This window comes from Rhinoraja longicauda, chromosome 1 (assembly GCF_053455715.1).
Source record: "Rhinoraja longicauda isolate Sanriku21f chromosome 1, sRhiLon1.1, whole genome shotgun sequence".
Classification (NCBI taxonomy): Eukaryota; Metazoa; Chordata; class Chondrichthyes; order Rajiformes; family Arhynchobatidae; genus Rhinoraja; species Rhinoraja longicauda.
In genome coordinates, this window is record NC_135953.1 from 127,996,289 (window position 1) to 128,010,168 (window position 13,880).

Sequence of the window (13,880 nt, forward strand, 5' to 3'; positions counted from 1 at the left end):
CACCCAACTACATTAATCCCATTTACCTATCGTGCCTTGGCAGTTCAAATGCACAATTCTAATTTCTTGGATGTTGTAAGGCCTTTGTCTCCCATTATCCCCTCAGCAGTGTGTTCCACATTCCATACTGCACATCCAACCATGCGATGGGTAAAAAAAATATTTCCAAGGATCCCGATTAAATCTCCCATCCCTCACCTAAAATCCATGCCCCTGGTTTTAGTCTCCATTGCCATGGTGGTAAAGTTCCTCACTATCTACCTTATTTATGCCCTTCATAATTTTGCATATCTCAGTCAGGTGTCCCAAGTCTCCTCTCTTCCAAGGAAAACAAATCCCGTTTATCCTTATAACTGAAAAACTCCAACCCAAGCAACAATCTGGTTAATCTCATCTACATTCTCGACATTGCAATTATGTCCTTACAATAGTGTATTTACAAGCGAAACTCATAATACACCATTTTATTTTTTCATCACAACCTCCTTGCTATTGTGTTCTATACGACAGCCAGTGAAGGCAAATAACCCGTTACTTCTCTCCTTCATTTGCTTACCTGTGGTACAACCATTCAGGGATCTTTGAACTTACACAAGAGTCCTCAATGCATCTTAAGGCACCTTCTATTCATTATGTGTCAAACTTTTTAATCATCAAAATACATCACCTCACACTTCATGTCTGGTTTTGGGGGGGAATGAGGTGGGTCAAATTTTGGTGGAAGTATACCTGAGAAACAGTGATGATAAGATAAGAAGGTTTTGGTTAAAATGGGGAGGGGTGAGGAGGAGGTACAACATAAATTTTGAGGAAAATAGGAATTATTTTATGGAATTTAGATGGAATGGAGTAATAAAGGGATCTTGAATTACAAATAGGCCAATGAGCACAAATGCCACAGATTAGCAAGGCCTTAAAACAACAAAGCAACATTTGGGGGTTACCTCCAGACAACAGAATATAAAGGCAGTCAAGTTATGCTGCTACATTTTCTAAAAATGGTGAGGTACTGGAATGGGTGCAGCGAAGGTTTACAAGAATTATATTAAAACCATTATACCAAAAATGTCAGGAAGAGACTTAGACAATAGGTGCAGGAGGAGCCCATTTGGCCCTTCGAGCCAGTGCCACCATTCAATGTGATCATGGCTGATCATTCTCAATCAGTACCCTGTTCCTGCCTTCTCCCCATAACCCCTGACTCCGCTATCCTTAAGAGCTCTATCTAGCTCTCTCTTGAATGCATTCAGAGAATTGGCCCCCACTGCCTTCTGAGGCAGTGAATTCCACAGATTTACAACTCTCTGACTGAAAAGTTTTTCCTCATCTCTGTTCTAAATGGCCTACTCCTTATTCTTAAACTGTGGCCCCTGGTTCTGGACTCCCCCAACATTGGGAACATGTTTCCTGTCTCTAACGTGTCCAACCCCTTAATAATCTTATATATTTTGATAAGATCCCCTCTCATCCTTCTAAATTCCAGTGTATACAAGCCTAGTCGCTCCAGTCTTTCAACATATGACAGTCCCGCCATTCTGGGAATTAACCTAGTAAACCTACACTGGAACACATGGACTGTTGGGACAATGGCCTGTTTCTGGACTATATCTGGGATCTGGCCAGGATATACTGTACTAAACCAAATATTACTAAACCTATAATTGATCAATGTGTGACTTTAAAGAGCAAATGTTTCTGATAAATCCCCAGTTTATGATGGGGGTGGTAAAGGTGTTGCCTGGATGACATGGGAAGAAAGAAAAGTTATGCATGGTGCAGGTCAGGTGAATAACTCCAGTGAGAACCAGGCTGAACATAATGATCTCTGAGGTTGAGATGAGCATGGAGACATCATGAAAGAGAATGGAGGTGAACATAAAATGGAATGCTAAAGTCTTCCACAGGCTTTAAACAGTAAGCATTTGGTAATAGTAAGAAAGGAGCCAATTTGGAATAAAGAAGATATCAATATGGAATTGAAAATAGCATGTATTTTGAGATGAGTACTTCATACTATTTTTCTGGGCAGAATGATTCTGAAGTCAACATGTCAGTAGAAGGATAAAGAACAATGAATGAAAGATAACGACGATAGAGGAAACAGACCATTGTTAGCTGTTTGTTGAGTCAGCCCAATGGCCTGTTTCCTCTATCACCGTTACTTTGTTGCATACCTTTCATTCATTGTTCTTTATATCTCCACATCACCATCTATATCTTTCGTTTCCCTTATCCCTAACTAGTCTGAAGAAGGGTCTCGACCCGAAATGTCACCCATTCTTTCTCTCCAGAGATGCCGCCTGTCCCGCTGAGCTACTCCAGCTTTTTGTGTCTATCTTCGGTTTAAACCAGCATCTGCAATTCCTTCCTGCACATGTCAGTAGAAGGGGCAGGAGAGAAAGTGGCTGAGTACAATAAGGATAAAGGATAGTAGAAGGACTGGCTTTGCTTAAACCACAATGTCTGGATTGGATGAACCTCAGTTGCTGGTGGAATTGGGGATGGATATTGCAGAAAGGCTTGCGATAGTCTTTTAATTGTCTTTGGATACAAGGGGGGAATCGAAGAACTGAAAAAAAAGCGAATGTAAAATGATTTATATCCCAATATCTATGATTTATATCTCAATACCAATGTCCGCTTGTGGTTACTGGATTGTGCAAAATACGTGTTTCCTGCTTGTGGTTTTTTAATCTCCATGAAGATGACTGATAGATACACTTGCCAGTTATCATACCAGTACATTTGTATATAATGTATAAAAAAAAGATTGTAGTTTGCACTGAATTTTCTTTTTTCCCCCCCCACAATACATGTGACACACTAATCACTTGCTGTCATTTGTTTTTGAAGAAATTATTTAGTACCTGCATCTGGATTTCAGAGCCTGCAATTTCGCCTTCTGGAGAATAAGATTGGAGTTCCAGAGAATCTGCGCATTCCATACAACAGAAAACACTACAGGGACAACTTCAAAGGGAAGGAGAATGAGTTACTACTTCGATCTGAGCTGGAACCTACACTCTTGCTGCTAGTTGAGGTATTTAAAATATTCAGATACCATTCAATGATTTTGCAGGGCACATTTGATGTCAACAATTGCTCTGTGCTCTGTTGATTGAGGGCAAATATTTGGCCACGAATCCTCACAAAAGTGTTATAGGACTGTACTTGCCCCTTCCTGGAATCTTGGTATCACAAGATGTGGCTGCATTTATTTCCAGAAACTAACAATCCCTAAATGAATGGTAAATTCTTCTTCATTATTGCGGGCCTAGATTCATATATAGGCCAAATTGGATCTGATCTGACAAAAACTGATGAGCTGGGGACTTCTGTTTCACATCTTAAGCAGCAATGGTGAAATGCTGAACTGGAATAGCCTTCGATCAATTAACACATTTAGAATAATATATTTCATCATGACATTGAAGGAGGTCATAGAAACATAGAAAATAGGTGTAGGAGTAGGCCCTTCACGTCTGCTTTCCATGGAACAAAGGAGGCTGAGAGGAGACACAGTAGAGGGATATGGGAGGCATAGGTAAGATAGAGAACGTGTAATTTCCCATGGAACAAAAGTCTACTTAGTTTGAGGTGAGGGGGAGAAGATTTAAAAGGAATCTGAAAGGCAAATCCTTGTAAATAATTGGTATCTGGAATGAACTGCCTGAGGAGTTGGTGGAGACAGAAACAGTAACAACATTTGTTACTGGGCAGGTGCTTGAATGAGCAAGGCAAGAGGGATATGAACATAAAGATTAAAATTAAATTGCAGGACAGAATGCCACAAGAGACCCTTGCAGGACAGCACGCCACAGGCCATCCTTCTTCCCTGTGGCTATCAAACATTACAACTTGTCCCCCTTCTGTCGTGGGGGGACTGACCACCCCACCCCCCACCCCCACCCCCCACCTCCTCAATCTATGCACATCCCCCAAGCCTTTCCACTCGTCACTTTAATTTCATGTTTACTGTATTTTGTGTTTTATGATTGTTGGAAGATCAATTTCCCTCCTGGGATAAATAAACGTCTATGGTATCGTATTATATCATATGGAATTAATGCAAGCAAGTGGGATTGCTGTGGATATTCATGATGGTTGGTAGGGGTGTAGTGGGCCGAACCACCCGTTTCTTGGCTGTCCCACTTGGTGACGAGATTTTTGTATTCTGGAATGTGAGTGGAATCTTCAACATCAATTTTTTTTAACCAATTTATTTTCTTCAGCAATGGCTAGAGAGAACTCCTGGACTTGAACCAGATGGGTTTGATTTCTGGGGCAAATTGAAAATCAGCATTGACAGAGGACTGAGAGATGAATTTACAGATATTCAGGTAACTTTCACCATCGGATTTAAAGCAGGGCAGGGTTGCAGAACACGTTCATGTGCATGCTAATAAAACAAAGTGCATTTGGTCGACTTTCTCTAAAACAAATGTACATTGTTGCATAATTTAAACTGAGAAAATAATTGAACATTTTAATTATACAAATGAGAAATGATTAGATAAATATTCAATATAGTGAGTAATGTGGAAACCATTTTAATGAACATAAAGATTAAAATGTAATGATCTTTTACAGTGCTATGATTTTATAGAACATTTCCTACTTTGGAAACATTTGTAAACTTATATTTCTTGTTAACTGAAGAGAAAACCATTTTTAAAGCAGAAAGTAATTTTTAATCTTAAAATGGTGAGCTATTGGACAGTTTTTCTGTTTTTCAAAAGTCAAAACCTGCATTTGAGGAGAAGGAAGATATGCTCTTGGAACTGCACAAACGCAAGGAAGTGCTCACATCACTGTTTGATGAGAAACGTCATGAACATTTGTTGAGTAAAGGTATAGATAAAATTGTAACATAACCTCCCACCTTGTATGCTCAATACCCTGATGATGAAGGCCAATGTGCCAAAAGCCTTCTTGATCACAACATCTGCCTGTGACACCACTTTCAAGGAACTATATACCTGAGCTTCTAAATCATTCTGCTCTACAACATTCTCCAGAGCCCTTCAACTTCACTGTGAAGGTCCCACCTTTGTTTAATGTCCCCAAATCCAACCCCTCATGCAGTTATCTGCATTAAACTCCATTAACCATTCTTCAATCCACTTACCCAGCTGATCAAGATCCTGCTGTAATTTTTGATACCATTTTAACTATCTACGAAACAACCCATGTTAGTGTCATCTACAGTCATGCCTTGCACATTCTTGTCCAAATCATTGAGCAAAGAGCAATGGGCCTAGCACCGATCCCTGAGGCACACCACTAGTCATAGGCCTCCAGTCCAAAAAACAACCTTCCACCATCTCCCTCTGCTTCCTTCCATGAAGCAAATTTTCTATCCATTCAGCAATCTCTCCTTGATTCCATGCGATCTAAGCTTCCAGAGCAGCCTATCATGTGGAACCTTGTCAAATGCTTTGCTGAAGTCCAAAAGGCAACATCTATATTTGCCGTCATCGGCATCCATGTCCTAAAGTTGTGTGGCTTGCTAAGTTAATTGCCTGCTGTAAACTGTCCCTAGTATGTAGGTGAGTGGTAGAATTTGTGTGGAGATATAGATTCATAGTTATAGAACTGTGTGGAAAGGAAACAGGCCTTTTGGTTCCTTGTCCAGGCTGACCAATTGGCATACTGAGCATTCCCATTTGCCTGTATATTCCCCTAACCCTTGGTCTAAACCCTTCATTTTCATATACCTGCCCGTGTCTCTTTAAAGGTTGTAATGTAAAAGTCATAGTTGATGCGAATGTTGAGAAACTAAAAAAATAGGATTAATGCATGATTAGCATAAGTGGATGATTGATGGTTGGTGTAGATTCGATGGGCCGAAGGACCTGCTTCTGCACTGCATCTCTCTGTGACTCCATGAATCATGAAAGGAGGTGCAAACTGGTCGGGTTTCTAGGTGTTTGTGTGGGTTCCAACTTCAACAAAAGTATGATTTTTCTCTTCAGGTGAAAGGAGAATATCTTACAAGGCATTGCAGGGGGGCCTCATGATCTACTTCTACAGGTTAGTAGAATCTGAATGATAAGGGGGGAAGCTGAGTGGTTTAGATGGATTGGCGGATCTCAATAACCTCTGATTTAATCAACTTTAGGTTATTGTACAAGGTTGGATCCCTTGCTAATGTACCTCCACTAGAGAGTCAAGAGTGCTTTATTGTCAAACAGAACAATGAAATTCTTACTTGCAGCAGCACAACAGATGCCGTATGTAAACATAATATTCAGTAGACACCATAATAAGCATGAAAAAGAAGCTAATGGACCATCGTATGGGAGGCGCATTCCCAATCTCGTTGTACCCCTGTACAATGACAATAAAGATATATTGTATTGTATTGTATTGTATTGTAAGTTCTCTGCACATTCTTCCTGTAAGCATGGAATTAGTTATTTTCATCCAAAAGGAATACATGCTGCAACAGATGGACCATAGTTCAACAATGTTGTTAATCACAATACACAAGCATTGCCTGTCATAATATTTGCCGTATGAATCCTGATATGAAATTTAGAATAAGTGAGAAAGCAATAAGGGTTTAACTTTCGGATGGTTCTGATAATTAACCACAACTTAAGTGAAAACTCTCAGAAATGCCATTATTAACCTTGTTACTCCAATTTCCAATAAATTACAAAAGGAAATCTGGATAGCCTCTGCATAATGTTGAGATGATTCAGATAAGATGACTACTGCATATGTTTCTATATCCCAACTTGGGAATGTTTACGGTGGGGACTATATTGTCTATAACGTTCAACCTGGTTAATGTTAAGAAAGTATAGTATAAACTCTTGCCTATTATAAAGCCAAATTGATTTATGGATGAGGTGTAGAATTTGAGCTGATGATCATTAGTTTCTTAATCTTGCCAATAGGGAAAATTAGTCTAGTACGTACTAAAGAAAATGTGGGTGAGAAATGTGGGTATTTGATGCAGGGGTAGAAGCCTGTCAATGAGGAAAGTGCTTTATGCTTTGATTCTTTGGACAGTTTGACCAAAGAACTGAACTACAATGAGCCAGCTGAACTTGTGTGGTGTAATTCTCCATCGTTATGCCCAGGATTTTCATGCGGATTCCTGCAGGGAGATGCAGGCTGATCTCCTGCCCAATTTGCATCTTTTATTATCTTCTGGTGCATGGCTTCAGAACTCAAGATTGAATTTAAAATGGAAATAAATTAAATAGTGAAAATAACTCAATCATTTACTTCTAAATCTCCAGAGAAGAACCACGTTTCCAGGTGCCATTCCAGTTACTGAATTCCCTCATGGACATTGATGCACTTATGACTAAATGGAGATGTAAGTTAGTAATCCTTCCAACTATATCTAATCACATAAGATGCATAAAAACACAATGTAATTAAAAATAAATCTTTTGTGCCTTTCCTGTTGTAACTTCTTCTTGTTTTCTCTAAGATAACCATGTTTGTATGGTGCAAAGGATGATTGGTGGTAAAGCGGGCACTGGTGGATCGTCTGGCTATCAATATTTACGTTCTACCATGAGGTAAGTTAGAGGACAACCATTTCCTTGGCCTCCCAAAGCTGCCGTGGAAAACTGCCAGAACTCTGATCGAATGACTATATCTATAAATAAATATTAATTCTAACATAACATCTCCCCCCCCCCTTGATAAAACAATCCCTCATTTTCCCAGAAGAATTAAGTGTGGCCAATTTCTTAGCACTTGTCTGAACTGCCTCTCAATTCTGGTTATCTATACTGTGATATTACAGGAAATCATCACTGATTGTATAACCCTTCTTCGACCCGAAACGGCACCCATTCCTTCTCTCCAGAGATACTACCTGTCCCACTGAGTTACCCCAGCATTTTGTGTCTATCTTCGGTTCCTTCCCACACCCTCTATTTATACTATCTATTTCCAATTAGCTTTCCTTCCCACAGCTGAATAATGCAACATTCATTTCAACTGATAACCACAAGTTCTCTCAAAATTCATCCATTCATTGCTTGCACAGTTACTGCTGGTTCTGTCATCCATTGTAGATACCACCCAATTTTTTTGTCAATGTATTTTCAGAGTTGAAGTTGTGACCTTTTATTATGGGGATAATCAACCTAACCCCAACAAATTGCTTTGGTTACATGATCAGTTTTGACATGGAAATGTATTCTATTTATTGCCAAACTCTAAACTCACCACCTTTTATTCATCTGCATGGTGCCATTCTCAAAAAAAAAATTGGATTCTTTTTGCCGATTTGGCAACTTCTCAACGTGTTGCCTTGCCAAACTATGGAAGTTTTTTTAATGTCTGAACTTCAACTTCAAAATCATTAGTGCACACACGAGCAGCAGCAAATTCATGCCTAAATGACTCCAGTGGCCATGACATAAACCACCATGAAATGTTTTGAGGGGCTAGTTATGGAACGCATTAAATCCAGTCTACCAGTAGCCTTGACCCACTGCAGTTAACCTACTGCCACAACAGGTTCACGGACGATGCCATCGCCCTGGCCCTACACTCATCTCTGGAACACCTGGATAAGCGAGTCACCAACTTCAGACTCTTATTCATAGACTACAGCTCCGCCATTAACACCATTATACCATCTGAGCTTATCACTAAACTTGCGGGACATGGTGTCAGCACACATCTTTGCAACTGGATCCTCGACTTCCTGACCAACAGACCCAAATCGGTGAGGATATTTATTCACAAAATGCTGGAGTAACTCAGCAGGTCAGGCAGCATCTCAGGAGAGAAGGAATGGGTGACGTTTCGGGTCGAGACCCTTCTCTCCTGAGATGCTGCCTGACCAGCATTTTGTGAATAAATACCTTCGATTTGTACCAGCATCTGCAGTTATTTTCTTATACCAATCAGTGAGGATGGGGGACAAATCATCCTCTGTGATAACCCTCCACACTGGTGCGTCTCAAGGTTGCATCCACAGCCCCCTTCTTTACTCCTTGTACACCCATGACTGTGCAGCCTTTTACAAATCTAATTTAATGTACAAATTTGCAGACGACACCACCATTGTTGACCGGATATCAAATAATGATAAGGGAGCACAGGAAGGAGATCAAGAACCTTGTGCCCTGGTGTCAAGGCAACAGCCTTTCTCTCAATGTCTCAAGGACCAAGGAGATAGTGATTGACTTCAGGAAACGTAGCTGTACACATGCCCCAGTTTGCATTGACGGTGCCAAAGTAGAAATGGTTGAAAACTGCAAGTTCCTAGGAGTCAAAATCACCAATGACTTCTCCTGGACCACCCATATTGAAGCAACGACTAAGAAAGCACACCAACCCCTCTACTTCCTAAGACGGCTTAGGAAGTACTGCATGTCCCCAACAACCCTCACCAACTTCTACAGACGCGTCGTAGAAAGCATTTTATCAGGATGCATCACAGCTTGGTTTGGGAACAGCTCTATCCAAGACCGCGAGAAATTGCAGCGAATTGTGGATGCAGCACAGACCATCACACAAACCAACCTCCCTTCCATTGACTCCATTTATACCTCATGCTGCCTCAGCAAGGCCAGCAGCATAATCAAGGATGAGTCGCACCCTGGCCACTCTCTCTGCTCCCCTCTCCCAACGGGCAAAATGTATACAAGTGTGAAATCGCACACGATTCAGCGACAGTTTCTTCCCAGCTGTTATCAGGTATCTGAACCATCCTAACACAACCAGAGAGCAGTCTTGCTATCGGACTGCCTTTGATCCGAGTTTACAGGCTTTACCTTGCACTAAAAGTTATTCCCTTATCATGTATCTGTACACGGTGAATGGCTCGATTGTAATCATGTATTGTCTTTCCGCTGGCTGGTTAGCACGAAACAAAAGCTTTTCACTGTAGCTTGGTACACATGACAATAAACTAACTAAACTAAACTAAACTAAACTAAACTAAACTAAACTAAACTAAACTAAACTAAACTAAACTAAACTAAACTAAACTAAACTAAACTAAACTAAACTAAACAAGGCATACTAAACAAGGCATTCACCTATGATTTGGGTGTGAACATTGAGATCAAATGATATCAATTCATAAGATTTGCTACTTTTTGTTCGTATAAAAATTCAGGTAGCCTGCTTCAAAATCAAACTCTAGATCATCATTTTGGTCCAGTTCACCATAATATGCACAGATTTATATTTTGAAGCACTGGCAGGCAGTTTTTGTGTAATTTCTTTGAACCTCCTGTACAACCTTGCAGAAAACTGGCTGATACTTTGAAAGTTTAGTTTAGTTTAGTTTAGAGATACTGTGCGGAAACTCAACCTTCGGCCCACCGAGTCTGCATTGACGTGCGATCCCCGCACATTAACACTATCCTGCATACACTGGGGCCAATTTTTTACACATACCAAGCCAATTAAGTTGCAAACTTTGGAGTGTGGGAGGAAACAGACGATCTCGGAGAAAACTCGCTCGGTCATGGGGAGAACGTACAAACTCCATACAGACAGCACCCTTAGTCGGAATCGAACCCGGGTCTTTGGCGCTGCAAGGCAGCAACACTACCGCTACACCACCGTGCTGACTGGATGGAAGAACTGCATGGGTGACATTTCGCTGGGCCTGCTCCAATGTTACCTGTATATTTTGTGAAAAATTTTATTATAAATTCTGGGAAAATCCTTTTACCCATTACTTGCAGAGATCTTTCCTCACAGCACCAGAAGTTCTTATTCATTTTTTTTTTCTTACTGGGGCACTGTGGGGCACAACCATAGATTCCCTTCTAAAATAGAATTTACTCACAACCTTGTAAATCTGTGGAAATCTTTATCCAGAAATGTTGTGGACGATTTAGTCATTGAAGATAGACACAAAATGTCGGAGTAATTCCACGGGACCGGTAGCATCTCTGGAGAGACTGAATGGGTGACTTTTTGGGTCGAGGCCCTTTTTCAGAACTGAATATATTTACAGCTGAGATTGATACATTTTTTTGACACAAATCAGGGAAAATGTGGACCGTGTGGGAAAGTGGATGGGATGCATGATCAACTATGACCTTGTTGAACACTGACGCCGGCTGAAGTGGTCATATTGTCTATCACAGCACGTATATCTATGTTCTTAGATTCATTTTCCTCCCCCTCTATCACTGCTGCCCAAACCAACTATTTTACCTAGACAATAAAATCACCATTTACAAGTTGAATATTTCTGCTGTATTTAGTTTCATTTTAATCATAGGCGATTTTCCACCATACTGTGAAACCTACTGCTTTTCTCGTCCATTCTACCCTCGTGATTTTATTATTTGATTCTTTGTACAAATACAGGAGAGATTAATAGAAAATAAAATTAGGTGGGATAAAAATGGGGCTGATCTTCTAAAGTCAAAGTCTAAAACTTGTGCCCCACCAAATCTACCCCCACCGTTTCAATGATTAATTCAACATTGTGTCCAGGATCTTACTTTCACTGCTATCATGTTCTTTATTTATTTTAGATTGTTCTTGGTTTATGATAACATGATTACTGAAAAAACACAGTGTCTTTTAAAGTTAAACAATATTGTGGATTTTGGCATTTTTTGGCATTTTTGTAACATTGATAAGAATTCAGTAATTCCACAACTCACAATGAGAAAACATTTCATGTCATTTTTTTTCTATTCTCATGTATGTTTGCAGCTGAGGAAACAAGATTGTGTTTTGGTGGAGTGGAGCTGAAACAAAAAGGAATGATGGATAGGGGCATATTGACAAAATCCAGGATGCATTTAAAAATTACATAGATGCAATGTTTTTACATTGTATAAAAATAACTTTGTGAAGTGGAACCCAGTGATCAGATGATAAGATGAGTTCTAGATAGTACAGTCTTAATTGCTGAGAGTTATAAATTAAAGTGCTCCATCACTACGGTGACAAAACTAAGGTTGTTTCAAGAAGCAGAGTTTACTTAGTCAATGATTCGGTTGATGTAACAGGAGTTGATTCCTATTGTTCCATGTCATAGAGTCATAGAGTCATATAGTGTGGAAACAGGCCCTTCAGCCCAACTTGCCCACACCAGCCAACATGTCCCAGCTACACTCGTCCCACTTGCCCGTATTTGGCCCACATCCCTCCAAACCTGTCCTATCCATGCACTAGTCTAACTGTTTCTTAAATGTTGGGATAGTCTCTGCCTCACCTACCTCCTCTGGCAAGTCTCCTGGCATAGCAGCAGACTCAGGGTAAAACAATTAAACGTTCTCATGTGTAGGGACTGACCGTTTGTGTCTTACCCATGAATAGTCCTTTGAAATTTCAGAAATTTCATGCTGATGACACTCATTTTGATTCATAAGCTGTGAAAGATATATGGAACACAAAATCTGTTGAGGGATGATTAGTATATTTTGTATAAAGTTATAAAAATGATATACACATTCAGGTAATAAAATCACATTTATGCTACCTTTTTCAAGGATGCTTTAGTAAATGTAAAAGTATAATCTCTGCTGAGGAACAGGAATGGTGTTAGTTGTTTAAAGCTGCTATCAGCCTTACTGGCGCCTATTTTTCTTTTTAAAGGCATTGATCCCAGGAGATATAAAAATGTAAGCACTAAAGCATTCAACTTCCTTCAACATGTTGAGGTTACGAAAGAACTACTGAATGTACTTTCATATTATATCTAATAACTTCTATTCATTTGAAACATTTTAGCAATGACTGCAATTCAAAAGTTCTTTATTGGTAATGATGCTGCATTTGGAAATTGTTTTGTACATTCATTTTTTGGAAGTGGGACCAGCATTTATTGCCTAACCTTAATTGTGTTTTGAAAGTTGGTGATGAACCTTCTTCTTTAACACTGCAGTCCTTCTGGTGAAGGTACTTCCATGGATGCTGTTACATAGAGATATTCAAGATGATGAAGGAAGCCTCTACCTTTAAGCCAGGATGGAATACAACTTGGACTTTGTGCAAATGACATAGCCCTCTTCTTCCTTGGTGGTTCAGATCACAGACTTGACACGTGATGTCAAAGTAGACTAGACTAGTAACTACCACTCTGCTCAGGGAGGGATTGTTAGGATGGTAGATGGTGTCGCAATCAAGCAAAACGTTTTGCTCAGGATTGTTTCAAGCTCCTTGGATGTTGTTGAAGCTGCATTTACACAGGCAAGTGTAGTTCCTGATGTTCCAAGTGAAAAGGCTTTGCAATACCAGGCGAGTCACTTTTGTAGATTACCTAGCGGCTGACCCACTTTTGTGACTGCAGTATTTTGATTGATTGATTGATTGATTGATTGATTGAAAGATACAGCATGGCTCTTCAGCCCACTGAGTTCACGACCAGCATTGATAACCCATTCACCTTGTTCTATGTCACCCCATTTTTGCATCCACTCCCCGAACACTAGGGGCAATTTACAGAGGCTAATTAACCTACACGCCTGCACGGCGTTGGGATGTAAAAGAAAAGCGGAGCAGTATTTGTGTGGGTGGTCTGGTTAACCTTGGCAATAGTGATCTGGTGGATGTTGATGGTGAGGTACTCCATGGTGATAAATTCACTGGATTGTTTAAATCCTACTGTTGTAGAATAGAATAGAAAACTTTATTGTCACATGTGACAAGTCGCAGTGAAATCCTTTGCCTGCATACCTTGCCAAGGAATGCAAATAGTCACCCATAAATGACGCTTACTAAGTTACAATTTTTTTCCCTCCTCATTTCTCCCTTTGCTCTTCCCCCCCTCCTCCCTTCCTCACGGCGGTCCTCCCATGGTTCACGGACCCCATTGTCCATTGTCCATTGTTCTTCACAATGGTCCCCCCACGCCGGATCTCCATTGCTCTGTAGATTGTCATGTCTGGTAGTTTTGTCTTTCAAACATGACTCATCAT

The 13,880-nt window shown here is 40.2% G+C and overlaps 1 protein-coding gene across 4 annotated transcripts in view; it reads left to right on the forward strand.

Annotated features, from left to right (window-relative positions):
* LOC144600684 (tryptophan 2,3-dioxygenase-like) overlaps positions 1 to 13,880 on the forward strand; it is a 34,946-nt gene that overhangs the window by 11,264 nt on the left and 9,802 nt on the right. For 3 of the 4 annotated variants that reach the window (XM_078412581.1, XM_078412573.1, XM_078412599.1), the window contains exons 6-11: positions 2,854 to 3,040; positions 4,233 to 4,340; positions 4,740 to 4,851; positions 5,976 to 6,033; positions 7,254 to 7,333; positions 7,451 to 7,541. In XM_078412581.1, the coding sequence (XP_078268707.1) occupies positions 2,854 to 3,040; positions 4,233 to 4,340; positions 4,740 to 4,851; positions 5,976 to 6,033; positions 7,254 to 7,333; positions 7,451 to 7,541 (636 nt within the window). Of the gene's footprint in view, positions 1 to 2,853; positions 3,041 to 4,232; positions 4,341 to 4,739; positions 4,852 to 5,975; positions 6,034 to 7,253; positions 7,334 to 7,450; positions 7,542 to 10,990; positions 11,193 to 13,880 lie in introns of those variants that run through there. The other variant, XM_078412589.1, reaches the window with a different exon arrangement.